The sequence below is a fragment of the Pseudophryne corroboree genome, chromosome 6, assembly GCF_028390025.1.
Source record: "Pseudophryne corroboree isolate aPseCor3 chromosome 6, aPseCor3.hap2, whole genome shotgun sequence".
Taxonomy (NCBI): Eukaryota; Metazoa; Chordata; class Amphibia; order Anura; family Myobatrachidae; genus Pseudophryne; species Pseudophryne corroboree.
In genome coordinates, this window is record NC_086449.1 from 192,354,824 (window position 1) to 192,381,163 (window position 26,340).

Here is a 26,340-nt window from a genome sequence, read left to right on the forward strand (position 1 = left end):
CATGCCCCACAGTGCCAGTTACAATGCCCCACAGTGCCAGTTACATTGCCCCACAGTGCCAGATACATGCCCCACAGTGCCTGCCCCCTGCCCCCCCCCCCCCCCCCGCTCACTCACCGCTGGCGCTTCTTCCCGTTTCGTGGCTCTGCTATGTGAGGGGGAGGAGAGCGCAGCGTAGCGCCTCTCCTGCCCCTCACCGCTCGAGGTCTCCAGCGGCGGCTATGTGGCGCCGGTTCGCTAGCCAATCAGTGCTCGCGGACCGGCAGCCAATCAGGAGCCGATCCGCAAGCTCTGATTGGCTAGCACTGCTGGTGCTGGCAGCGGCGGTGAGTGGAGGGAGAGACGCTGCGCTCTCCTCCCCTCACATTGCGGTGTGACGGGGCGAGTGGGGCCTGATGCCCTAGCCGCCGGCGGGCCCCCCTCTGCTGGGCCTGCCAAGGCGCCCAGGGCACGTGCCCCACTTGCCCTACCCTAGTTACGCCTCTGCCCAAATGTAGGATGACTATCAACCATAGACGGATAGCAACATCAGTGGTCTGTCACCGATATAAATAGTTACTAGCAACCCGCCCCGGCTTCGCATGGGAGCTGATTTGCTTCACTAAAATCGTCACTGCTCATCTCCTTTTTGTCATAGATTAATATTTGATACACCTAAACCTTCCTCGACAAATTATCTATACAATTGTGAAAACTGCATCAAAATTTGTGCAGTGGTTCACAAGATAATCCTAGGCAAACAGATGCCTACCGTGGACTTTATTTTATACTATGTAGAGATACAGGCAAGGCTGTAGCTAGAACTTTGTCGGCCCCAGAGCAAGATTTGAAGGCACTCCCAATGCTTTAAATTTAGCTGCAAATTTACTGAAAACACACAGCTCCTTGGTATCTACCAGTGCCGGATTACCAATAGGGCAGATGGAGCTGCAACTCCAGGCCCCCATTGAAAATAGGCCCACAGGCTCCCCTGTAGCGCAGCAAGTGTTGACAGGAAAAAAAAAAAATCCTGTCTCCATTAGCGCAGCTCACTCGCCTCCTGGTCACTGGAAATAACATAACCCCTGCCGGCCAACCGAAGCCCCTCTTGCGCCAGACAAAGGGCATGCGTAAGCCCCTCCCCCCCGACCCCACCGAAGACCAACCTCAATGACATGTCAGATGCTCTGTCCAGTGCTGCCAGACACTCTGCCACCCAGACCACCCGAAGCCCTGCACCCAGACCCACCCGAAGCCCCGCGTCACGGACCCATCCGAAGCTCCGCCTCCAGGACCCATCCGAAGCTCAGACTCAGCCCGCATGCTGTGAATACTTTTGAACAGCTTCTGTCGAAGCAGCTGTATTGGCACCAGAGGCTTAGAGCTGGTGGCAAGTGGGGATGTCGGGGGGGAGGGGGGGGGGGGTGGTGGTGGTGAATAATAGACATTAATAATAAACATTATGCAGCAGTTACCACAGGGGTCGCAGATTTTCCCGTACGCCACCAGACCCCATTTCTGTTCTTCCCCCTGTCCTCTTCTTCTTTTCTCGCCACCCGATGCTCTCACACAGGGAAGCACTGTGACTGGAGCGGGTGGTGGGGATTATGTACCATCAGGTTAAGTTTTCGTTAAATAGGCAGGGACGTCAGATATGGCTGCAGCAGCCTACAGTATGCCCCTTCCCCTCCTGAGTCTTTGACCCTTCTCCACCCGCATCTCTACCACCTCTCCACCCGTGTCTCTGCCCCCTCCCCACCTACACCTCTGTCCCCACCCAATTCTCTGCCCCATCCGCGTTTCTGCCCCCTCCCCACCTGCGTCTCAACTCTCTCCACACCTGCATCTCTGCCCCCTCCCTACCTGTGTTTCTGCCCCCCACCTGCATTTCTGTCCCCTCCCCACCTGCGTTTTTGCCCCCTCCCCACCTATGTTTCTGCCCCCTCTCTACCTGCATCTCTGCGCCTTCCCCACCTGCATCTCTGCGCCTTCCCCACCTGCATCTCTGCGCCTTCCCCACCTGCGTCTCTGCACCCTCCCCACCTGCGTCTCTGCGTCTTCCTCACCTGTGTCTGAGCCCTCCTCACCTGTGTCTCTCCGCCCTCTTCACCTGTATCTATGCCCCCACTCCACCTGCTTCTCCCAGCCTCTCTACCTGTATCTTTACCACCTCCCCACTTGAGTCTCTGCCCCCTCTCCGCCTGCGTCTGCCCCTTCACCACATGTGCTTCCACCCCTCTCCAACCTGTGTCTCTGCCTCCTCTCCACTCATGTTTCTGCTTTCTCTCTCTACTTGTGCTTCCACCTCCCTCTTCACTTGTGTCTCTGCCACCTTCACTCCCTGTGTGTCCACCTGTGCCTCGTTCCCCACTTGTGTCATTGCCCCTTTCACACCTGTGCCTCTGCCTCTCTTTCTATGTGTATCTCTGCCTTCCTCCCCACCTGTGTCCCTTCCCCATTCACCACCTGTGCCTCAGCCCTTCTCACCAATTGTGTCCCAGGGTATTTTTTATGAAAAATACCCTGAGAACGGTGGTAACAGGATTCACAGGGACACAGCTTTCTCCCTGTTTGCGATAACTGACCTGCAATGTATTCATTAATCGCAATGTCATTTTGATCAAATGTATCACATCTGCATCTCAGGTATGGATTGTGATAAATATGCCCCATAGTGTGGAGATGTAGTGTAGTAGTGATATAGAGAAGTGAAGTAGTGTGGGGAGGAAGTGCAGTGATGTACAGTAGTATGCCACCACACCCCATGCCCACACAGCGAGAAATTAGCTGTGTCGCTAATCACACCCACTGCGCGGCAACAATAGGCCCTCCATAAATTGCAGCTCCAGGCCAATGTGGACCTTAATCTGGCACTGGTATCTACTACATAATTTCTTATTATTAAAAGAAAAATTGTTCTTACCTGCCACCTTTATGTTCAGTTATGTGGCTTTGAACATAGACTTGTCTCCTTTCGTCCATGCTACTTCTGAACAGCAGTTACCAGCCTTGAGGAAGGCGCAAAGGCATAGTAGGGATGGTGGCCAAGGAAGAGTTACAGATAGGGAGAAGGAGTTAGAGAACCACATATGGAATGGGGGGTCAGAGGAACACATGGAGAGGAAGAGGCCAGAAGTACCTATGGGAAGGGGAGTCAGAGACACATATGGGGATTGGAGATCATAGGCAGACATGGGGAGGTAGGAGGCAGAGGCACTCATAGGGAGGAGGATCAGAAGCACACTTGGGGAGTCATTGGTCAGGGGCCTGAGACTCAACATAAAGAGAGCACTCTATATGGATGTGAGAGACGTGACCATTTCACGTGGCCAATCTATTTGATACAGGTATATTAGATGGGGTTCCATGAGAGAAATATAAATGAAATCCACTAAAGAGAGTTAGAGAGGCAGTTAAGCTGACCACATGGTATAACACGGAGGTAGTATCTAGAGGATCGCCCCCATTTTAATCAGGTCACGTTTCCTAGTAATAGTGAGGCTGTTTTTATTATTCTCCATTTTGTGTGTGCCCTACTACGGGTAAATAAACCTCCTCCTGTACTTTATTTTATAGACTTTATGCCTGTTTATTTGAAACTACTTACGTATAGCTGTACTCTGTCAGGACTGTATGGTTTTGCATTCTCTTTTGATATTTTTCTCTACACCTACCCATGTTCATTGTCGATGTATAGTTTTTTTTTTCTCAATAAAGATATTTTTCAAAACTGAATATGAAGATCCAATAATCAAAAAGCATACACATGTTTATATAAACTATTATAAAAAATACTAAGTGAAATGTTACTGGTGCATAATAAGGTATACCCCCTGATGTGAAAGATAAGGGCATCAAATATCATCCCAGAGGGGTTGATCTAATAGCCGCTGACAATATTCTGTCTACTCTGAGTGCATTCTTAAAGCAGCAATCATTAGAAAAGGTAAAACCCAGATTTGCTTTCAAAATGATTGCCACTTTAAAAATGCAACCAGTCTTGTGGATCACCACGTACAAGCAGCTACTGCAAATAAAGAGGATATTACAAGTCATCTCAGATGTCACTGACCTGTATAAAAGCACTGGGACAGCATACACTACATGTGCAGGATGAATGTCTCTGTAAATTTCCTATATTTTTATTTTACAGTTTGGGTAAATTATTCCTATGATATATTATAGAATCAGATGTGTTTTTTCATTGTGTCACCTGTTGCATTATCTTGTCTTTTGTCAGTGACAGTGAAGAACTAGAGGGTACAATTGGCGATAATGAGGTTTTATTGCACTTCAACCTGAAGTATGAATCTGATCTACTGTTCACTAGGTACTTCTGCTATATAAATGCTCCTGACTTCTCATATATGTCTTTTGGAGGTTCTACATGTGTATAGACCACCCTTCACTGTAGATGGGAACATTTTACAACAATTAGCTGAGGCTCAGCTGTCATCCCTAAGACCTAACATTTGCTAATTATTTTATGGTGATCTCATTGTTAGGTATGGCATTAAGCTGGAGCCAACAGTCTATCTAGTATAATATAATTGGGATCAATAGATTCACAAAGCTTTTTGCGCTGTTTAATGCACCCAACCAACTAGTATATATTAAGTAACTGTCCATATCTTGGGTCTGCATGGGTAAATGCCCCCGCGCATTTACCCATGTTCTAAAAAGCTAGTGGAAAAGGGGTATTAGTGACTATTCAAACAGCGAAATGCGTTAGCACCTAATCTTTAGATCTGGTTTTCTTATGTTACCCCTTCCATTACACTGCACAGACGGGTACAAAGCAGTGCACCACACATGTGCATCACTTGCCTCTGGTGCTACACAGTCATTTCAACAGGTTTTGTTTCCATTTATTATTCAGAAATTTTCTGGGTGACCTTCAAGTACAATAGGGACTTAGAAATTGGAACGTACTAGCTGCAGAAATAATACAGTATGTGCTTTGATCAGGAGCCAGAAGGAGTACTCACAGTGAGGCGTCTGGCTGCGTGTACTGTGCACTCATCATATGAGTCACTTCTATTACCTGCGCACATTTCACACCAGACATCTGTGAGCGTTTAGGCTTCGAGCACTGCCAGTTGATGTGGAATACTATTTTGTTCAATATGGATGTGAGAGACGTGACCATTTCACTGTGACACATGTTTGTGATCAAGAAAATATTTGGGCCACATGCTTCTGGAACCAGTCCACATTCTTTCTCTTATATCTTCACACTACTCAGCAGGCCTGCCACACAGGAAGAGTCCATTTAAAGCTCTTGTTAAGTGGGTGTACATTGGGGTCAGTACAGGAGGACAGCCACCTGACAACGACTCTTCTGTTGTAGATCTTCCAGTCTGGACCAGTATGAAGTCAATTTTCAGGGGTCTACTGACAGATACAATGCAATCGGGCCTCCGTTCAACTGCACCTTTAAGGTGAGTTACAGATTATCTTGACCAGAATAATCTGCTGGACTAAAAATGAGCATTGTAGCATTCCATGTATTTACCATGTGTTGACCATATCCACCGCATTTATTATAACAATTCATTTTGACACATTACTATCTATATAAGCAAATATAAGCAATATCACACTGCATATCCATCAACCCATCAAATCCTACATTATACACCAGGTTCTGTGTCGTCAAGATTATACTAACCCGTCAGTGTCTATACCGTAAACTAATTGGTATATTATTTTATTTTAAAGGGTTGTAATACCACGTTTAATAGATCTGGGCAGCAGCTGCTCCCTTCCCTGTATGCATTAGCTCTAATTCCACTTATTTTGTCACATCCTAAGCATGTCTCATTTTTTCAGATCCAAAATTTGGGCATTTTCCCTGAGGATATCACTATTAAGATAACTGTGCCTGTGGCTACTCGTGGAGGGAACCGCCTGCTCATGTTGCAGCAGCTGATCAGCGACCAGGTACGGCTTCCTGCTGTGAGCAAACTACAGACATGTCCTGGGACATACAGAGCTCAATGTATTATTGTTCTCTCCGTGTTAGGGAAATGAAACCTGCAATGTCTGGGGCAACAATACGGATTACAGAAAGAGACCATCAGAGGAGGACCTGAGTCACATCCCGCAGCTGGTAACTCATACAGACAGTGGCTGGGGAGGATTGGAACACTACACAAAAATCTTCTAAGGGATTCATTGTTACTTATTTGTTATTACTCTTTTTGAAATCACAGCAGAATTTTAATGTTTTCAGTTATTACACTATTCATGGAGCATGGTTCACTACTTAATTTGTGACAGGTTCTTTCTGACCATTCTACATCGGTATCCGTTCACATGGTCGACCATGTTATGGTCGACAGTCATTAGGTCGACCACTATTGGTCGACATTGACATGGTCGACATGGACACATGGTCGACACATGAAAAGGTCGACATGAGTTTTTTAACTTTTTTTTCTTTTGGGGAACTTTTCCATACTTTACGATCCACATGGACTACGATTGGAACGGTAAAGTGTGCCGAGCGAAGCGGTAGCGGAGCGAAGGCACCATGCCCGAAGTTCGCTCGCCATGTGAGGGGACGCGGTGCACTAATTGGGGTTCCCAGTCACTTTACGCAAAAAACGACACCAAAAAAAGTAAAAAAACTCATGTCGACCTTTTAATATGTCGACCTTTCATGCGTCGACCATGTGTCCATGTCGACCATGTAAATGTCGACCAATAGTGGTCGACCTAATGACTGTCGACCATAACATGGTCGACCATTCATACCGGAACCTTCTACATCAACCCTACCACATCATCTGATACAGGTTGAGTATCCCATATCCAAAATGCTTGGGACCAGACATCTTTTGGATATTGGATTTTTCCGTATTTTGGAATAATTGCATACCATAATGATATCATGGTGATGGGACCCAAGTCTAAGCACAGAATGCATTTATGTTTCATATACACCTTATACACACAGCCTGAAGGTCATTTTAGACAATATTTGTAATAAATTTGTGCCTTAAACAAAGTTTGTGTACATTCACACAATTCATTTATGTTTCATTTACACCTTCTACACACAGCCTGAAGGTAATTTAATACAATATTTTTAATAACTTTGTGTATTAAACAAAGTTTTTGTACAAAGAGCCATCCTAACACAAAGGTTTCACAATCTCACTCTCTCAATATTCCGTATTTTAGAGTATTCAGTTTTTCGTAATATTTGGATATGGGATACTCAACCTGTAATGAATTCTCTCCCTACTTATTTTATGATTGCATATACATATGCTTAATTAGCTGGTGAAAACAGTTCACTGGAACAGGGAATTAAGTGGGAGTAAATGTTTTTCATCTGCTTTTATGTTACTATCAGCAGATTTGACGGGTTAGTTTGTGATTTCTTTCAGAATCACAGTAACGCTGATGTGGTGTCCATTGACTGCACTGTGAGCCTGGCACCCAATCAGGAAGCAGCACTCTCCCTGTATGGACAGCTATGGAGCAGATCTTTCCGTGTGGTAAGATCTGGAAGTTATAGTGAATTATTAAGTAGCTAGTAAAGTACATGTTACATATTTGTTACATATTACAGAATTCATAATTTGACTGAGAACCAAACACACACAGGAGACAGCTTAGTATTTGGATAGAGTGTTTTTAAGAAGTATCTATTCTATGAAGGGAGGAATTTTCTGCAAATAATTCAGCATACTATATATCCCAGCATAGAAGCATTAATACCACTTTTGGAGATGCTAGTCTAAACATTGAACACCTCTGAGGAAATCGATAATTCTACGAAACGCATTGGAGATTAATGCAATAGTGAATAATGGTGTATATGAGCTCGCACATGAAGTTTAACAACATCTGGCCCACCTAAATCACTCTGCATTTGCTATGTAAGATCTTTTTAAAAACATTTATGAATAAAATAATTATAAAAGATATGTACAGGAATTGAGACTGTCTTTTGGGTGAACTATGGTATAGAAATATTAAGAAAAAATATCCTCAGATACTCCTTCTTCGTCTCCAAGAAACATATTTATTTATTATCAGTTTCTTATATAGCGCAGCATATTCCGTTGTGCTTTACAATTGGAACAACAATAATAGAACAGAACTGGGTAAAAACAGACAGACACAGAGGTAGGAAGGCCCTGCTCACAAGCTTATTGGGAAACAGCTATTGATACACAAGGATAGGTGCTATCTATTGCATAATTGTCCACCAGATTGCAAAGGTTCTTGGTGGGCTGTAAGATAAGATCACACAGTAATGTTGGCCTGGGGTCAGGAGGATGGGAACTTGATGAAAGAGAAAATATGTGAGGACATGTGTGGACTGAAAAGAGGAGAGTTTTCAGGGAATGCTTGAAGGTTTGGAGAATATACATCTAGGGTATGGAAGTGTTATTTCAATGTATATAAAGACATTGTGGTGGCGCATCTTAAGGACCCCTAAGTCCTAATAAAACTACATTTTGTCCTTGGACTGGCAAAAGAACAGACTTTGGGTTAGCAGCCTATATTGATTAAGTATCACAGATTGCTTTCATTGATTGATTTTGAGATTTTAGGGCATCGTGGATTGTTGTGAAAAAAAAAATATCTATCTATTTATCTATCGATCTACCAGTTGTAACACTGTAGGGGTGCAAGGTGCCTTTTCCTGGGGAATATGGCCGCACGCAGCAGCTGAGGAACAACACAAGTCCAGTTTCTGGTACAACTGACCCCGGCCAGTTTTATTGAAACAGAAAATAAAACAAACCCCAAAATAAAAATACCTTGCCTGTCCGGCACTAACTAAACATAAGATGTTCCTAACTGTCACTAAACAAAACACAGAGTTCTTCAGTACATACTGTATAGCTTACTTGCATCAGAAAGCGTGTCTCTCACACACAGATCCTGCAGCCTTCCCAGGCAGTCTGCCCATACTAATCAGGTTAGAAGCACTATATCACTCTTACACAGCTGAAACCCTGATTAGCCCTCTGTGAGGCCAAAGACCCGAACTGGGCCCAATGTCTAGAACTCGCCTTATCTCTCTCTCAGAGCCTTTACCCAGCTTTTACAGCAAACTGAAAAGGTTCAGACAAAACAAAAAGCATTTTTCCTAGAAGTTAACATTTTCTAAAACATGTAAGACAAGAACCTGGGACAAATATACCTGCCCTCAAACACTATCCCAGTGTTCTTGTCACATATCCCCCTCCCCTGTTTCGACCTAGGGGCCGGAACACTTGTAGCCCCCAAACAGAAGATGCGAGACAATGCATCTGCGTTGGCCAATTGTGTTCCCGGTCTATGTTCGACAGTAAACTTAAAGTCCTGCAACGCTAGAAACCATCTAGTTACACGAGCATTCTTGCCTCTATTTACATACATCCATTTTAAAGGGGCATGGTCTGTCACTAGTCTGAATTGTCTACCCAAGAGGTAATATCTCAAGGTATCTAGTGCCCACTTAATGGCCAAAGCCTCCTTTTCCACAATGGCATACCTTTTTTCATGCTCATTGAGTTTCCTACTCAAATAAATGATAGGGTGTTCGTCCCCATCTCTGGTTTGGGACAGCACAGCACCTATCCCTACCTCTGAGGCATCTGTCTGTACCACAAATTCTTTTGAAAAATCTGGTGTTATCAACACCGGTTGTGAACACAAAGCCACTTTTAACGCTTGGAACGCCTTTTCTGCATCAGGGTTCCATTTCACCACATTTGACTGCTTCCCTTTGGTAAGGTCTGACAACGGCACCGCTGTGGTCGCAAAATTAGGAATAAACCGTCTATAGTACCCAGTAATTCCCAAAAAAGCCCTTACCTGTTTTTTATTCACTGGACGAGGCCAGTTTTGAATAGCATCAACTTTATTCAATTGGGGCCTAATCAGACCTCTGCCTATGGTGAAGCCCAAGTATTTGACCTCCTCCATTGCGAGGCAGCACTTCTTTGGGTTAGCAGTTAACCCTGCCTCTCTGATTGAGTCCAGTACTGCTTGTACTTTAACCAAATGGGACCCCCAGTCTGTACTGTGAATTACCACATCATCCAAATAGGCAGCTGCATATTTTCTATGGGGCCTCAAAATTTTATCCATCGCCCGTTGAAAGGTTGCTGGAGCCCCATGCAACCCAAAGGGTAACATCTTATACTGGTACAGCCCCTCCGGAACCGAAAAGGCTGTTTTTTCTTTGGCGCTATCAGATAAAGGTATTTGCCAGTAACCTTTGGTCAGGTCCAATGTGGTGAGAAACCTGGCTGTTCCCAGCCTTTCTACAAGCTCATCCACACGGGGCATGGGGTATGCGTCAAACTTGGACACCTCATTTAACTTACGAAAGTCATTACAGAAGCGTATGCTACCGTCGGGCTTCGGGATGAGCACTATGGGACTGGACCACTCACTGTTAGACTCCTCTATGACTCCAAGTTCTAACATGGTTTTAACTTCCTTAGAAATAGCTTCTCGCTGAGCTTCAGGAATCCTATATGGCTTTAAATGAACCCTGACCCCTGGTTCTGTGACAATGTCATGTTTTATTATGGTCGTTCGGCCAGGCAGCTCTGAAAATACCTCCCTATTTTGGATGAGAAATTCTTTAACCTGATTGTTCTGATCAGCTGATAATGTCTCTGACACCTTCACTGCGGGAAGCAACCGGGGTGAAGACACCGAAGGGCAAGGCTCCGCTGACAGAGACAACCTATCTTTCCAGGGTTTGATTAAGTTAACATGGTAGATCTGTTCGGGTTTTCTCTTTCCCGGCTGGTATACTTTGTAATTAACCTCATTCACTTTTTCCCTAATCTCAAATGGACCCTGCCATTTAGCTAGGAATTTGCTTTCCACAGTGGGTACCAAAACAAGAACTCTATCTCCAGGAGCAAATTCCCGTATCTTGTCACTCCGGTTATAGACCCTCTGTTGAGCACTTTGGGCCTGTTCCATGTGCTCTCTGACAACAGGTACCACGGCTGCAATCCTATCCTGCATTTGTGTTACATGCTCAATAACGCTTCTATAAGGAGTGGGCTGTCCTTCCCACGTCTCTTTGGCAATATCCAACAGCCCTCTGGGGTGTCTACCATACAACAAATCAAATGGAGAAAACCCCGTAGAGGACTGAGGAACTTCTCTGATGGCCATTAACAAGTAGGGCAACAAACAATCCCAGTTTTTCCCATCTCTCTCAACAACCTTTTTTAACATACTTTTTAATGTTTTATTAAACCTTTCCACCAACCCGTCAGTTTGGGGATGGTAGATGGACGTCCTGAGGTGAGTGACCTTAAATAACTTGCACAACTCTTTCATGATCCTTGACATAAATGGAGTACCTTGGTCAGTCAAAATTTCTTTTGGTATTCCCACTCTACTAAATACCTGCACCAGCTCCCTAGCTATCGCCTTGGTTGTGATAGTGCGTAAAGGGACAGCCTCAGGATATCGAGTGGCATAGTCCATAATTACCAGAATATACTGATGGCCCCGAGCAGACTTTAACAAGGGCCCCACGAGATCCATGGCTATTCTGTCAAACGGGACCTCTATAATAGGCATGGGAACTAGTGGGCTCCTGAAATGGGGTCTAGGGGCATGATACTGGCATTCAGGACAGGAAGAACAATATTCAGACACTTCCTTATAAACCCCTGGCCAAAAGAACCTTTGTAAAACTCTTTCAGTGGTTTTTTCTGCCCCTAAATGTCCTGCGGTAACGTGACTATGAGCTAAATCTAGTACCGTTCTCCGATAAGGCTGGGGAACTACCAGCTGTTCCACCACATCCTCACCCCTTTTGACAATGTGGTACAAGAGCTCATTACAGATGGCCATGTGGGGATACGTAACCCTGTCACCTGGTACCACAGGTTCCCCATTAACAATCTTAACATTCTCTCTAGCCTTTATTAAGGTAGGGTAGGATCCTTTAACTGTTCAGACGCAAACAGATCCTTCTTTACCTCCAGGTCAGGCACGCTTTCAGTTCTAACTACTATGTCTCTGTTCCCGGCAAGAGGGTCCTCACTGGACTCCCCATCTGTCACTTCCCCAGCCAAACTAGCAAAAGGCAAAGGGCCAGAAAGTTCCGAAGACCCACGTACATCCATAAAATCACCGGTATTATCAACTGGCTTTTTACTTCTCACATCTGTTGATAACCGTGATTCCCACAGTTTCCAAAAATGAGGAAAATCCCTCCCTATTATGGCCTCATGCACCAAGGTAGGGACCAGTCCCACTTTAACCATTGCTGACCCACAACAAGTTTCTATATTCACCTCAGCAGTGGCATAATGTTGGGTATCCCCATGTATGCAAGTTACCCCAATAGGTATTTGCTGGACCTTTAAGGGGTTCACTAACCCAGCTTTCACGAGGGTAACTAAACTTCCTGAATCTAGCAAGGCCTCTACCTGGTTACCTTCTAAGAACACATCACACATTTGTTTTTCCAGCTCAGGTGAAGGTACCACAGTACAGGCTAACCTAGCAAAGAAAGACATTCTGCGACATTCAAAGGCAGCATCACATTGCATGGGTTCTTGCGTGACTGGGCAATTGGCAATAACATGACCTGGCATACCACACCTAAAACATTTAACCACACGATTATCAACCCATTTGGGCAGCATAGACCGTTCTAGCCCCATTGGCCTGTTTCCAGGGCCAGTGTTTACAGTCTCTCCAGCCTTGCGTTCTCTTAACCGCCCAGCAACGTTTTCCCACGGAACAGTCTTACCAGTCTTTACTGAAGGGCGCTGTCGAGGATCTATGGGTTGCTGGGTGGTCATCAGTAGTTCCTCTGCTGCCAAATACCTCTCTACCATGTCCACTAATTGGTCAGCAGTACCCGGGTTTCCATGGCTCACCCACTTGCGCAGGACCATGGGCAAAGATCTCAAGTAGCGGTCCATGACGACTCTTTCCACCATCTGGGGACCAGTTAATGTCTCTGGCTGTAGCCATTTTTTTGTTAGCTGAATAAGGTCGTGCATCTGGGAGCGCGGAGGCTTCTCCATGGCGTACAGCCAACGGTGCACCCGTTGTGCTCGTACTGACAGCGTGACTCCCAGGCGGGTCAGGATCTCAGTCTTTAGTTTATCATAGTCCCGAGCCTCAGCAGGGCTTAACTCAAAGTAAGCTTTTTGGGGCTCACCTGACAGGAAAGGTGCCAGCAGACTGGCCCACTGTGCTTTCGGCCAGTTCTCACGCTCGGCAGTCCTTTCAAACGTGGTCAGATAGGCCTCCACATCATCAGCCTCTGTCATTTTCTGCAGGAAGTGACTGGCTCGTATAGAACTAGAGCTGGTTGGAGCACTGACGGCCACATCTCCAACCCGAGCTGCAAGTCTCTGCACCACTTCTGCTAAGGCCTCTCTATCCTGACGCTGTTGCCTGTAAAGTTCATCAACAACTGCCTGCTGTTGTCTCTTATTTTCCTCCATTGCCACCTGCTGCTGTCTTATATTTTCCTCCATTGCCACCTGCTGCTGTCTGTTGGCCTCCTGCTGTAGTCTCCAATTTTCCTCCATTGCCACCTGCTGCTGTCGGTTGGCCTCCTGCTGAGCCGCTGTAGCTTGCAGCAAGGCTTTAAGCAGATCCTCCATGTCAACAGATTTTTCAGGCGGCTTTGTAGCTGCTTTCACCCAGGACATATATCAAACCCTCAGGGGTGAGTCTCAGTAACTTCACACTGGGCTGTATCTGCATAAACCACCGTTTTCTGCAGGCCTCACAAAGCTGCTGCTTTCACTTATGCGCAGAACGGCCTGCTCGCATTCTCCACCAAGTTGTAACACTGTAGGGGTGCAAGGTGCCTTTTCCTGGGGAATATGGCCGCACGCAGCAGCTGAGGAACAACACAAGTCCAGTTTCTGGTACAACTGACCCCGGCCAGTTTTATTGAAACAGAAAATAAAACAAACCCCAAAATAAAAATACCTTGCCTGTCCGGCACTAACTAAACATAAGATGTTCCTAACTGTCACTAAACAAAACACAGAGTTCTTCAGTACATACTGTATAGCTTACTTGCATCAGAAAGCGTGTCTCTCACACACAGATCCTGCAGCCTTCCCAGGCAGTCTGCCCATACTAATCAGGTTAGAAGCACTATATCACTCTTACACAGCTGAAACCCTGATTAGCCCTCTGTGAGGCCAAAGACCCGAACTGGGCCCAATGTCTAGAACTCGCCTTATCTCTCTCTCAGAGCCTTTACCCAGCTTTTACAGCAAACTGAAAAGGTTCAGACAAAACAAAAAGCATTTTTCCTAGAAGTTAACATTTTCTAAAACATGTAAGACAAGAACCTGGGACAAATATACCTGCCCTCAAACACTATCCCAGTGTTCTTGTCACACTATATATCCATATACAGAACAAAATCTATCTGGCACTCGGCGCTGGATAATGCTTATGGTTGGGTGCCTTCAGTGTAGAAACAGGTACTTGCAAAGAAGAGACTGCGGCACTCCCTATGTTGTTTTTATAAATGCTTTAGTAGGGCAAAATCATCATGCAGGAAAGCTTTTATGCATGATGATTTTGCCCTACTAAAGCATCTATGAAAATAACATCGGGAGTGCCGCAGTCTCTTCTTTTGCAATATCTATCTATCTATCTATCTATCTATCTATCTATCTATCTAGCGAGACAAACCAGAGAATATTTGGCTGGCACCACGGCAAGTTTTCCATGATGGGAATGCCATAGTAATATATATTTGCCGCGGATGGGGGAGGTATGGTGTGCAGTGTATGTATGTATAGTAACGCAGTGTATGATGTATGTATGTATGTATGTATGTATATATATGGATGGTGTGCAGCGGTGCAGTGAATGTATGAAATGTGTGCAGTTTATATATGTATGGGGAGGTATGGTGTGCAGTGTATATATTTATAGTAATGCAGTGTATGATGTATGTATGTATGTATGTATGTATGTATGCATATATATATATGGATGGTGTGCAGCGGTGCAGTGAATGTATGTAATGTGTGCAGTGTATATATGTATGCATAGTAATGCAGTGTAACAAAGCTAAATATTTATCTTATTAAAAACACATTAAAGGTTAAAGAACACAGTACGCAATTGGCGCAAAAAGTACCGCAAGGGTACTCCCTTAACTATACCTTAAGGAATGTACTTATACTGTAAACCTCTGTGTAGTGGTAGAGTGTAAATGCAACACAGAATAACCTTATTACCTTTAAAGCTGTTCGAGCGTCACCGACGCTCTGAGAATACTTAACACTATAAGGAATACACAGATACCGTGCTCAGGGTCCAACGCCTAATATATATATTATGAATGATATACTTGCAAAAGAATTAATACAAATACAAATCATACACTACAATATAACATAGACTACCTAACCAGATAACTACACAGGAAATACAATACAATACTATTTAAGGGAAAATAAGAGAGAAAGAGGGGAAGAGAGAGAGAGAGAGAAATGGCTCATAATAACAAGAAGATCAATATGATTTCAGAGAAGCTTACACATGTGAGGAACAATCGCTGCGCAGTTATTCAATGCTGAGAATCTTTGTGGAGAAAATACTTGACCTTACCCATACTGGCTGTCCCTATATACAACACAACCCTACAATACCGCATGGGACAGAAGCTAGACTCCATTTTGAGAAAACTCCCATGAAGACTGCAACACATGGTTGAAAGGGGGAGGGGAAAACACCCGGCAGCAGCCATTTTAGATTTGCAGGTCCAAACACATGGCACTCTCTACTACACCACAATCACATAGCAGAAGACACAAGACTCCATTTTATTCCAAAATGTCCAAGCCTCAGAACAATGCATATGTTCTGATTTTACAATTCCAAACCATCTAAATCACCTTTCACAATTTCAATTAAACTTCCTAGAACCATCTTATTCACTTTCACATTCCAAACAACTTCAGTATCTCAATAACCAGAGCATATTCATCACAAGACCAGATCACAATGTAACCACACATCTCAGCCCGCCACTGCTACAAGCACATGCCCAAACGCAACTGCATGGTGGTATTTATGATTAACAAGATATATATTATAACTAACCAGTACAATCTATTTTAAATCACGATAGGCAAACAAATACCACAAATGCTATGCTACAGGTTGTCTAATGTCCCAGCTACCATCACAGATTCCCAGATCTATCACCCAAACACCCAACAATCACACAACCAAGTTACAATATCCTATTTAAACCAGAAAGCAATCTGTCTATATTTCCTTATCTAGCCATTTGATTTCTATACTTAGCCTTTAGTTTGGAGGATGTCCTGGGGATGTAGCCTCCATGCTGCTGGGTGCCAGGTAGCTGTGTGAGTGAGTGAGTGAGTGAGTGAGTGAGTGAGCCCTGTGATCTCCAGTGGGTATATCATACCCTCATTCCAGCTGTGGGGGTGTGTCAACAACAAGGTGTGTGTGTCCCTCACAGCATGTGAGCCAGCTGCATCAGTGGCCTTGGTTATGCAAAACAATGGGTGATGACCAACACTTTCCTGTCTTGTGGGAAGCTATTGTTTGGCGAATACTATCTCACTGTCTACTCTCAGTTGAGACAATGACATCTCAGCAATCATTCTTCTGGAGACAAATCCTAACCCATTGGTAAACACAGGTGTTGGCCCTCCTCATTGAGTCTCAAAGCTCAGTGTAATTAAAGGCTATTGTACTCCGTCTGCGGGAAAGATACTGATTTGGAATACAATTAATCTTCAATTACTATTCCCGTGCTTACCTATGCATAACACCATGTGAAGCCCTCACAACATGCAAACTATTGTTTGGGGGATCTCTAAGGTCAAAGAGCCATTTGAGACCCACTGATACCTGTTGGACTCAGGGGAATATTAACTTATAAAATACATTATATGGTTGAATTATGTAACGATTGAGTCGCACGCTGGGCACACAGAAACTCTACCGTAAATACGCATACAGTGCGCCTGCGGGTGCACGTAACAGCGGGTATGCGCACGCACGGGAGAGCGCTCGCATGCGCAGCGCGGACATGTATGAGATGCAAATATGGCAGTGTGCATAGTGATATTTTTCTGACTTTGACAGTCCACTCTTTGGCAGTCAACAATAACTGCCACCTTCTAAAACATTTCAAAAAGAGAAAAATATATGTCAGGGGTTAATACATTTCCATGGTTGGGTAAGGGAGGAGAGAGGAGAAGGTGTGAAGAGGGTATGACCTAGTGAGATAGCAGAAGCATGTGTGTATGAGTCCATGTTTGGGGGGTCATGTATCATCGTGCCGTACGTGTGGTACATCAAGCTTCGAGGTATTGCGAAGTATACATTTGAATTCCTTCTTATCCCGTATTAAGGGTCTGTGGATGGGCTGTCAAACTCTACCGAGCTCTTTTCGGCTGTGGTTGTAACAAAATGGGGGAGCACATTTTAGTTGATGATACATGAATGGGGGAGGTATGTGATTGCTGATATCTGTGCCTGTATTCCCTATCGACTATGTGTGTCACTACCTGAGGGTTGTAGAAATGAAGATAAAGAACACTTATGGTAAATGCAGTGGTATTCTATGTCAGGTTAATGTACATTTGTCGGTTGAAGTCTTGTTCGGTGTCTGTTGGTTGCAGTCTTCTTTGTGCTTTTGCCCATAAGGTGCGGGCAAAAGCTGTCAATGTCCATAGATTTACAAAAGTGTTGGGCTAGCGTAATTTTAAAATTTCTAGGGAAACTGGGGATCCATGGCATAGTTCATGAAAAATCTGTGTATAAGGTTGTCAAAACTTCTTCTTTAATCCATCTGTTGTCTGTATATCGGCTCATCAAATTCCTCGTCCAAGTGGGTCTTCTTACCTTGGAGGAAAACGGAAAAACAGGTGAAAGAAACGGACCGTATAATCGCATTTTCATCACATCATTGTTTCTACAGTTGGGTCATAAATCAAATCCATTGAAATTACAGTTTCCTCACTCCTTAGACTCATTACCTCAGGTAGTACTTTTCCAATATAACACAATCCTTCAGAGTTTGGGGCAAGCCGCTCATACGCCTTTCTCCCGCATATGAAATATGCATCATCGGGGAGAACATATGGGACGGAATATGTCATAACCATATTACAAACCTTCCATGTGAAATCTCCTAACCCTAATTCTCCCATCTGTTTAGTACACGTATCAGGTTGTACGATAAGTGCACAGTATCCTGGTGATACCTCTCCAACTCTCGTAATCCTATTTCCTAAGGTATACCTATGCCGGAACGATTTTCCTCTACTGGCTATGTGGCGTATAAGCTCTGTATCTGTAGGCATTCTATCTGCTCTATGCGAAAAAGGTCATGGTTTGATTACTCCATGACACTTCCCAATTTCCCGGCTTTCGGGGATTGGAGATGTTGAAACATAATAGGGACCTATCCACATGGTATTGGTGGAGCTTCAAACTAGGAGGGCTGGAGATATTAAACCTCCTGTCCACCGGTCTCCCACCACTTAACTCAAGTACCTCCCCTAACGTTAAAGGAAATGGTACTAGCCCTGATTTGCTATGACCTTGAGGTACTTGAGAGCATACCCAACAATCTGTCTTATTTAACACACTACCCACTAAGGAGTGATAGTCACTCAATGGATGCCGGTCCATATGGATATTAAAACTGGATTGGCATTTCTTAATGCACCCATCCTCAACTACGTTGTCACAGAGCCTACAGATACAGTTTTCTTCAGTTAACAATCCAAAAAAAAAATGTTTACAAATAACATGGCTGTTAGATTGTTTCCGGTACTCGCCTTTGTTCGGTGCTTGTGTTGCTATTGGAAATTTACACCTCCGTCTCAGTCGTCAGAACCTTTCTGGATCCTTTCTCGACCTCACTGATACTCTCACCGAAACAGACTGCTCTGGTCAACATCATGGTCAACAGGAAAATCCATATCACAGTCTCTTGGGGCAAGTCCATCTTACAGGAGGAGAAAAGAAGAAATTTGTAATGGGATACAGAAAAACAGTTTGAGGGGGAGAGAAACTTGTTACGATAATTAGTTCTCTCGTCTTGTTGTTCTTCTTGTTCTGCTGTCTTCTCAAAGGTGCTGTCTCTCAGTCTTCCAAACGAACATTCTGGTGATGCAATATTCCCTCTAAACCAGCGATCTTTCTGTGGACACGACCTCACCTGACCCTCCGTTAGGGGGTTTGATTATTGCCTTTACCAATTTGGTCGCGTCCACCTGGATGTCTTGTAGGATGGCTTCTGGAAGAGGTGCCGACATCGTTCTGGGCTCACTTTCTTGCTGATAATCCTGAGGGAAATTTAACATGGGGTGCGACTTGCACAGGTTAACATTTGTGATTTTTATACATTTATTTTTATAAACATTATTACATTTGTTACTTTCGTTCTTAATACAGTTACTAAGTGCATTTTTATCGTACAACATTGTGCCATTTCTCTGCAACCATAATCCTCTCCATTGCCATGTCTCTCCTCTCAAGATGAAAGTTAGGTATGTAAGTTACTTTTCTTTGCATTTCACTTTCCTGTAGCCATAACTGCAAACAATCATAATGTTTGATTCGTCTCTAGGATTTTATGAGACAGATCCTCCGCCTTAAATTATGCAACACCTCTGAGTCAAAACTACCTATCCCAGGAAATGGTGCTTTATCCCCCGCAGTCATTCGTGTCCATTCATCACAAAAGGTCTCAGTGTGGGGACCATACTTCCCCCACATTACTAACCGAGCAGACCCTCGGGGTCTGCAAGCCTCTGCAGTCTGAACCCTGACTGCTGAACGTCCCTGTGTTGTGCACTTGGCTGCCATTGTGGACCTCTTTTAACACAGAAAAACTTCCTAAAATGCACCAAACACAGAAATCTACGTTGGAAATCCTTAAAGCTCTTCCACTGAACTTCTTCTGCTCCGAGTATCTCCGGTCCGCCTTCTAGCAGACACGTGTAGCCGTTGCAGGCCCTATCTCTAGAGATTTTACCAGTGAAAATTCTCTTCCTTTTTTTTCTCTTTACACAAATCACGCTTGCATGTGCTTCCCACAACACGTATGAGGGCAATTTACCTCGTATCACGTTGCGTTATTGGTCACACCTACAACCGTGCGGTCCAATCGTACCCCTTATAGACACTTGTTGCCCATAAATGGTAGGATCATTGGAGTCTCCCTACTGTGCTCCAAAACAGCCAGAGCGTAATACAACGAAAACTTTATCACACTCTGTTGCACGTTTTCACTCAGACCGTGCTCATCACGTTCCACTAAAGATCACACAGATCACAAAGTCCACAAAGCGGGATTCAATACCGTTTTATCACACAGATCACAAAGTCCACAAAGCGGGATTAAATACACTCATACCGTTTTCAACCCACTATCATTCTTATAGTTTTCTGATCAGAAAAATCATTTCCCGTAGTCTGATAGCTCTCCCCAGAGGCGTTACAGTAAAGTAAGGTATTTAAACTAAGTTTTGGAAACTGAAATCAATTTGTGCTATGATCACGTGGCTATACTATACCGCCCCCACTAGAACAATGCTATTGTGCGATTTGAGTTTTGGTGGGCGTACCCAGACGCTCCGTTGCGTAATATACGCTGCGTGCGTCGGCCTTTGTGTTGCGTTCGCGAGTCTCAGTCTTTTGTTAGAGACACGTGTACGCTGGCCACAAAAATACAATTAGCACGTTTATCAATGTAGATGATCTTTAACTGTAATCATCTACCAAGCACCACACAGGTCTTTCCTTGTATCTCAGGTAAAGCTGTGCGTGTGTCTTACAATTTACCCCTTAATGTATTACTTTTACACTTTAACTATTTAAATAGCGACAAATCTCTCTTAGCACGTTTATCAATTCAAATGGCAAACAGGAAGGTGAGATATGTGAAAGTACACAGATGAAAATGCAATTCTAAATTAATCTAATAACATACATTGATGTAAGCACAGACATATAGACATTACATATATGTACTAATCACTTATTACATATATGAGACCTTATTCAGTGCTTCCAATTTGCATACGAATGTGCTTTCAAACTATCTGTGAATGCAATCTCCTTCACTGCTGGGAGAGAAAAAAAACAACAAACCAGTCACACAAGTTCATTTGCATTTCAATGGCCCATCTCACAACTAGCAGAGAATCCTAGAATCTTGGAGGTGAGAGGGGAAAAAGAAAAAAAAAAACACAACAAAAAACAAAACAACAACTTTCATTAAGCCCTATCTGAACTATTTATAATTGACTATGACACTGGTTAAATAAATGCATTGGTAACTCATTAAATGATGATTTCTTTTTGACAATGGATGGCTGATTATTTCCTGAGTCAACTGAAAATCAGCCGTTCAAAAAAAAAAAAATATTGACCTTCCCAAAATGGCCGCTGCTCCTCCCCCTTCCACCTTCATGAGGGTCACACAAAATGGTGGACAGACCATGCGGCCTCTCCTGCCATAAAGAAAATCACCATGCTAGCTCCCAAAGTAACTTTTAAATGTACTTTTAAACCTACTTAAACAGATAAACAATCTAATCTTAATCAAACACGATATGATCCATTTGAACCTGGTTTTGCGACAATAAAAATACATTTTAGCATCTTAAATATTATGAGAAACGCCTTGTCCCTTAAAATTTCCTATCAGCGTCTTACTGATACCACAATACATTAACGTGGATGTTTTTTTTTTTGTTTTGTTTTTTTTCAGCATTTTGCGAGATGTCCATCATTAGCCGGTCAATTACAGCCGCGTTTGTAATGTACAGTGCATCATTAAGTTCGTGATATCCCGGACGAGCCCCCATCTAACAAAGCTAAATATTTATCTTATTAAAAACACGTTAAAGGTTAAAGAACACGGGCCCTCATTCCGAGTTGTTCGCTCGGTATTTTTCATCGCATCGCAGTGAAAATCCGCTTAGTACGCATGCGCAAAGTTCGCACTGCGACTGCGCCAAGTAACTTTACTATGAAGAAAGTATTTTTACTCACGGCTTTTTCTTCGCTCCGGCGATCGTAATGTGATTGACAGGAAATGGGTGTTACTGGGCGGAAACACGGCGTTTCAGGGGCGTGTGGCTGAAAACGCTACCGTTTCCGGAAAAAACGCAGGAGTGGCCGGGGAAACGGTGGGAGTGCCTGGGCGAACGCTGGGTGTGTTTGTGACGTCAACCAGGAACGACAAGCACTGAAATGATCGCACAGGCAGAGTAAGTCTGGAGCTACTCTGAAACTGCTAAGTAGTTAGTAATCGCAATATTGCGCATACATCGGTCGCAATTTTAAGAAGCTAAGATTCACTCCCAGTAGGCGGCGGCTTAGCGTGTGTAACTCTGCTAAATTCGCCTTGCGACCGATCAACTCGGAATGAGGGCCACAGTACGCAATTGGCGCAAAAAGTACCGCAAGGGTACTCCCTTAACTATACCTTAAGGAATGTACTTATACTGTAAACCTCTGTGTAGTGGTAGAGTGTAAATGCAACACAGAATAACCTTATTACCTTTAAAGCTGTTCGAGCGTCACCGACGCTCTGAGAATACTTAACACTATAAGGAATACACAGATACCGTGCTCAGGGTCCAACGCCTAATATATATATTATGAATGATATACTTGCAAAAGAATTAATACAAATACAAATCATACACTACAATATAACATAGACTACCTAACCAGATAACTACACAGGAAATACAATACAATACTATTTAAGGGAAAATAAGAGAGAAAGAGGGGAAGAGAGAGAGAGAAATGGCTCATAATAACAAGAAGATCAATATGATTTCAGAGAAGCTTACACATGTGAGGAACAATCGCTGCGCAGTTATTCAATGCTGAGAATCTTTGTGGAGAAAATACTTGACCTTACCCATACTGGCTGTCCCTATATACAACACAACCCTACAATACCGCATGGGACAGAAGCTAGACTCCATTTTGAGAAAACTCCCATGAAGACTGCAACACATGGTTGAAAGGGGGAGGGGAAAACACCCGGCAGCAGCCATTTTAGATTTGCAGGTCCAAACACATGGCACTCTCTACTACACCACAATCACATAGCAGAAGACACAAGACTCCATTTTATTCCAAAATGTCCAAGCCTCAGAACAATGCATATGTTCTGATTTTACAATTCCAAACCATCTAAATCACCTTTCACAATTTCAATTAAACTTCCTAGAACCATCTTATTCACTTTCACATTCCAAACAACTTCAGTATCTCAATAACCAGAGCATATTCATCACAAGACCAGATCACAATGTAACCACACATCTCAGCCCGCCACTGCTACAAGCACATGCCCAAACGCAACTGCATGGTGGTATTTATGATTAACAAGATATATATTATAACTAACCAGTACAATCTATTTTAAATCACCATAGGCAAACAAATACCACAAATGCTATGCTACAGGTTGTCTAATGTCCCAGCTACCATCACAGATTCCCAGATCTATCACCCAAACACCCAACAATCACACAACCAAGTTACAATATCCTATTTAAACCAGAAAGCAATCTGTCTATATTTCCTTATCTAGCCATTTGATTTCTATACTTAGCCTTTAGTTTGGAGGATGTCCTGGGGATGTAGCCTCCATGCTGCTGGGTGCCAGGTAGCTGTGTGAGTGAGTGAGTGAGTGAGTGAGCCCTGTGATCTCCAGTGGGTATATCATACCCTCATTCCAGCTGTGGGGGTGTGTCAACAACAAGGTGTGTGTGTCCCTCACAGCATGTGAGCCAGCTGCATCAGTGGCCTTGGTTATGCAAAACAATGGGTGATGACCAACACATTCCTGTCTTGTGGGAAGCTATTGTTTGGCGAATACTATCTCACTGTCTACTCTCAGTTGAGACAATGACATCTCAGCAATCATTCTTCTGGAGACAAATCCTAACCCATTGGTAAACACAGGTGTTGGCCCTCCTCATTGAGTCTCAAAGCTCAGTGTAATTAAAGGCTATTGTACTCCGTCTGCGGGAAAGATACTGATTTGGAATACAATTAATCTTCAATTACTATTCCCGTGCTTACCTATGCATAACACCATGTGAAGCCCTCACAACATGCAAACTATTGTTTGGGGGATCTCTAAGGTCAAAGAGCCATTTGAGACCCACTGATACCTGTTGGACTCAGGGGAATATTAACTTATAAAATACATTATATGGTTGAATTATGTAACGATTGAGTCGCACGCTGGGCACACAGAAACTCTACCGTAAATACGCATACAGTGCGCCTGCGGGTGCACGTAACAGCGGGTATGCGCACGCACGGGAGAGCGCTCGCATGCGCAGCGCGGACATGTATGAGGTGCAAATATGGCAGTGTGCATAGTGATATTTTTCTGACTTTGACAAGTGTATGTATGTATATATATATATATATTAGAGATGAGCGGGTTCGGTTCGTCGAGATCCGAACCCCCCCGAACTTCACGTGGTTTACATGGGTCCAAGGCAGCCTTGGTTCTTCCCGCCTAAGACGCAAAACCCGAACGGGGGAAAACGTCCTCATCCTGCTGTCGGATTCTCGCGAGATTCGGATTCCATATAAAGAGCCGCGCGTCGCCGCCATTTTCACTTGTGCATTGTCGATTGAGCGGAGAGGACATGGCTACGTTCTCTGCCTGAAAAGCTCAATATCTGTGCTCAGTGTGCTGCATTGTAGGGACCAGTAATACTATATAGTAGTACAGTGCTGCATTGTGGTGACCACCAGTATATAGTAGTACAGTACAGTTGTCCATTGCTGTATCTTGCAGCTTCGTGTCAGACTCAGTTCTATTCTCCGGATCAGTGCTCAATATCTGTGCTGCATTGTGGGGACCAGTATATAGTAGTACAGTGCTGCATTGTGGTGACCACCAGTATATAGTAGTACAGTACAGTAGGCCATAGCGTTATCTTGCTGCACCGTGTCACTTCTAGTATCCTGATCAGTGCTTAATATCTGTGCTCGGTGTCAGTGCTGCATTGTGGTGACCAGTATACTACAGTACAATAGTCCAGTGCTGTTCTCGCTGCTCAATGTCAGTTCTCCGTAGTATCATCAGTGATCAGTATAATAATCAGTTCTCAGTATAATCAGTGCGCTGTTAGACGTGCGCCCATTTTCCGCCATTAGTGCATTGGGATTTAGACAACTGATGAAGTTATTGGGTCCCCGGTACAAAATTCCATCTAGGTTCCACTTCACTAGGCAGACAATAGCGAGATTTTACCAATTAATATCAGTGATTTATCATTTTAATTACAGTGATCTTGCCAAATAATTCCAGTGATTTTTTCATTTTCTTCCAGTGATTTGGACCAATAATAGCATTGATTAGAACGAATAATTCCTGTAATATTGAGGTGTTTGTGTCGCTTAGCTTAGCCATCCAGCGACCACAGGGCACCTCTTTTTCTCTTTTCTTTGCATCATGTGCTGTTTGGGGCCAATTTTTTTAAGTGCCATCCTGTCTGATACTGCAGTGCCACTCCTAGATGGGCCAGGTGTTTATGCCGGCCACTTGGGTCGCTTAGCTTAGTCATCCAGCGACCTCGGTGCAAATTTTAGGACTAAAAATAATATTGTGAGGTGTGAGGTGTTCAGGATAGACTGGAAATGAGTGGAAATTATGGTTATTGAGGTTAATAATACTATAGGATCAAAATGACCCCCAAATTCTATGATTTAAGCTGTTTTTGAGGGGGTTTTGAAAAAAACCACCCGAATCCAAAACACACCCGAATCCAGCAAAAAAATTTAAGTGAGGTTTTGCCAAAACGCGTCCGAATCCAAAACACGGCCGCTGAACCGAATCCAAAACCAAAACACAAAACTAATATATATATATATATATATATATATGTATATATATATATATATATGTAATGTGTGCAGTGTATGTATGTATGTATGTATATAATGTGTATATATATATATATATATATATATATATATGTAATGTGTGCAGTGTATGTATGTAGTGTAGCAGTGCAAAGTATGTATGTATATACTGTATATATGTAATGTGTGCTGTGTAGGTATAGTGTGTAGTAATGCAGTATATGGGCGGGCAGGAGGAACGGGAGCAGAATCCGGGCAGTGTGTACAGTAGAAGGGGGATATTATCCCCTGTACCCCGGGACACGGAGGCTGTCACAGGCAGGATGGAGCTGGAGTCAAAGGTGCAGTCGGGCCGGGTGGACGCCGTTCCGGGGAGCTTCCCTGGCCACCCGCTCTGCAGCTCCTCCATGCGGTCTCCGTGTGGCTGGCTCCGGCCTGTGCGCAGTGATATGAGGCGGCCTCTTT

At 43.8% G+C, this 26,340-nt stretch overlaps 1 protein-coding gene across 1 annotated transcript in view; it reads left to right on the forward strand.

Annotated features, from left to right (window-relative positions):
- The window catches only part of ITGA11 (integrin subunit alpha 11), a 201,955-nt gene that overhangs the window by 152,079 nt on the left and 23,536 nt on the right, over positions 1–26,340 (forward strand). The window contains exons 23-27 of the mRNA XM_063925538.1: positions 4,220–4,309; positions 5,330–5,420; positions 5,812–5,922; positions 6,005–6,091; positions 7,377–7,487. Coding sequence (XP_063781608.1) covers positions 4,220–4,309; positions 5,330–5,420; positions 5,812–5,922; positions 6,005–6,091; positions 7,377–7,487 — 490 coding nt within the window. The remainder of the gene's footprint in view (positions 1–4,219; positions 4,310–5,329; positions 5,421–5,811; positions 5,923–6,004; positions 6,092–7,376; positions 7,488–26,340) is intronic.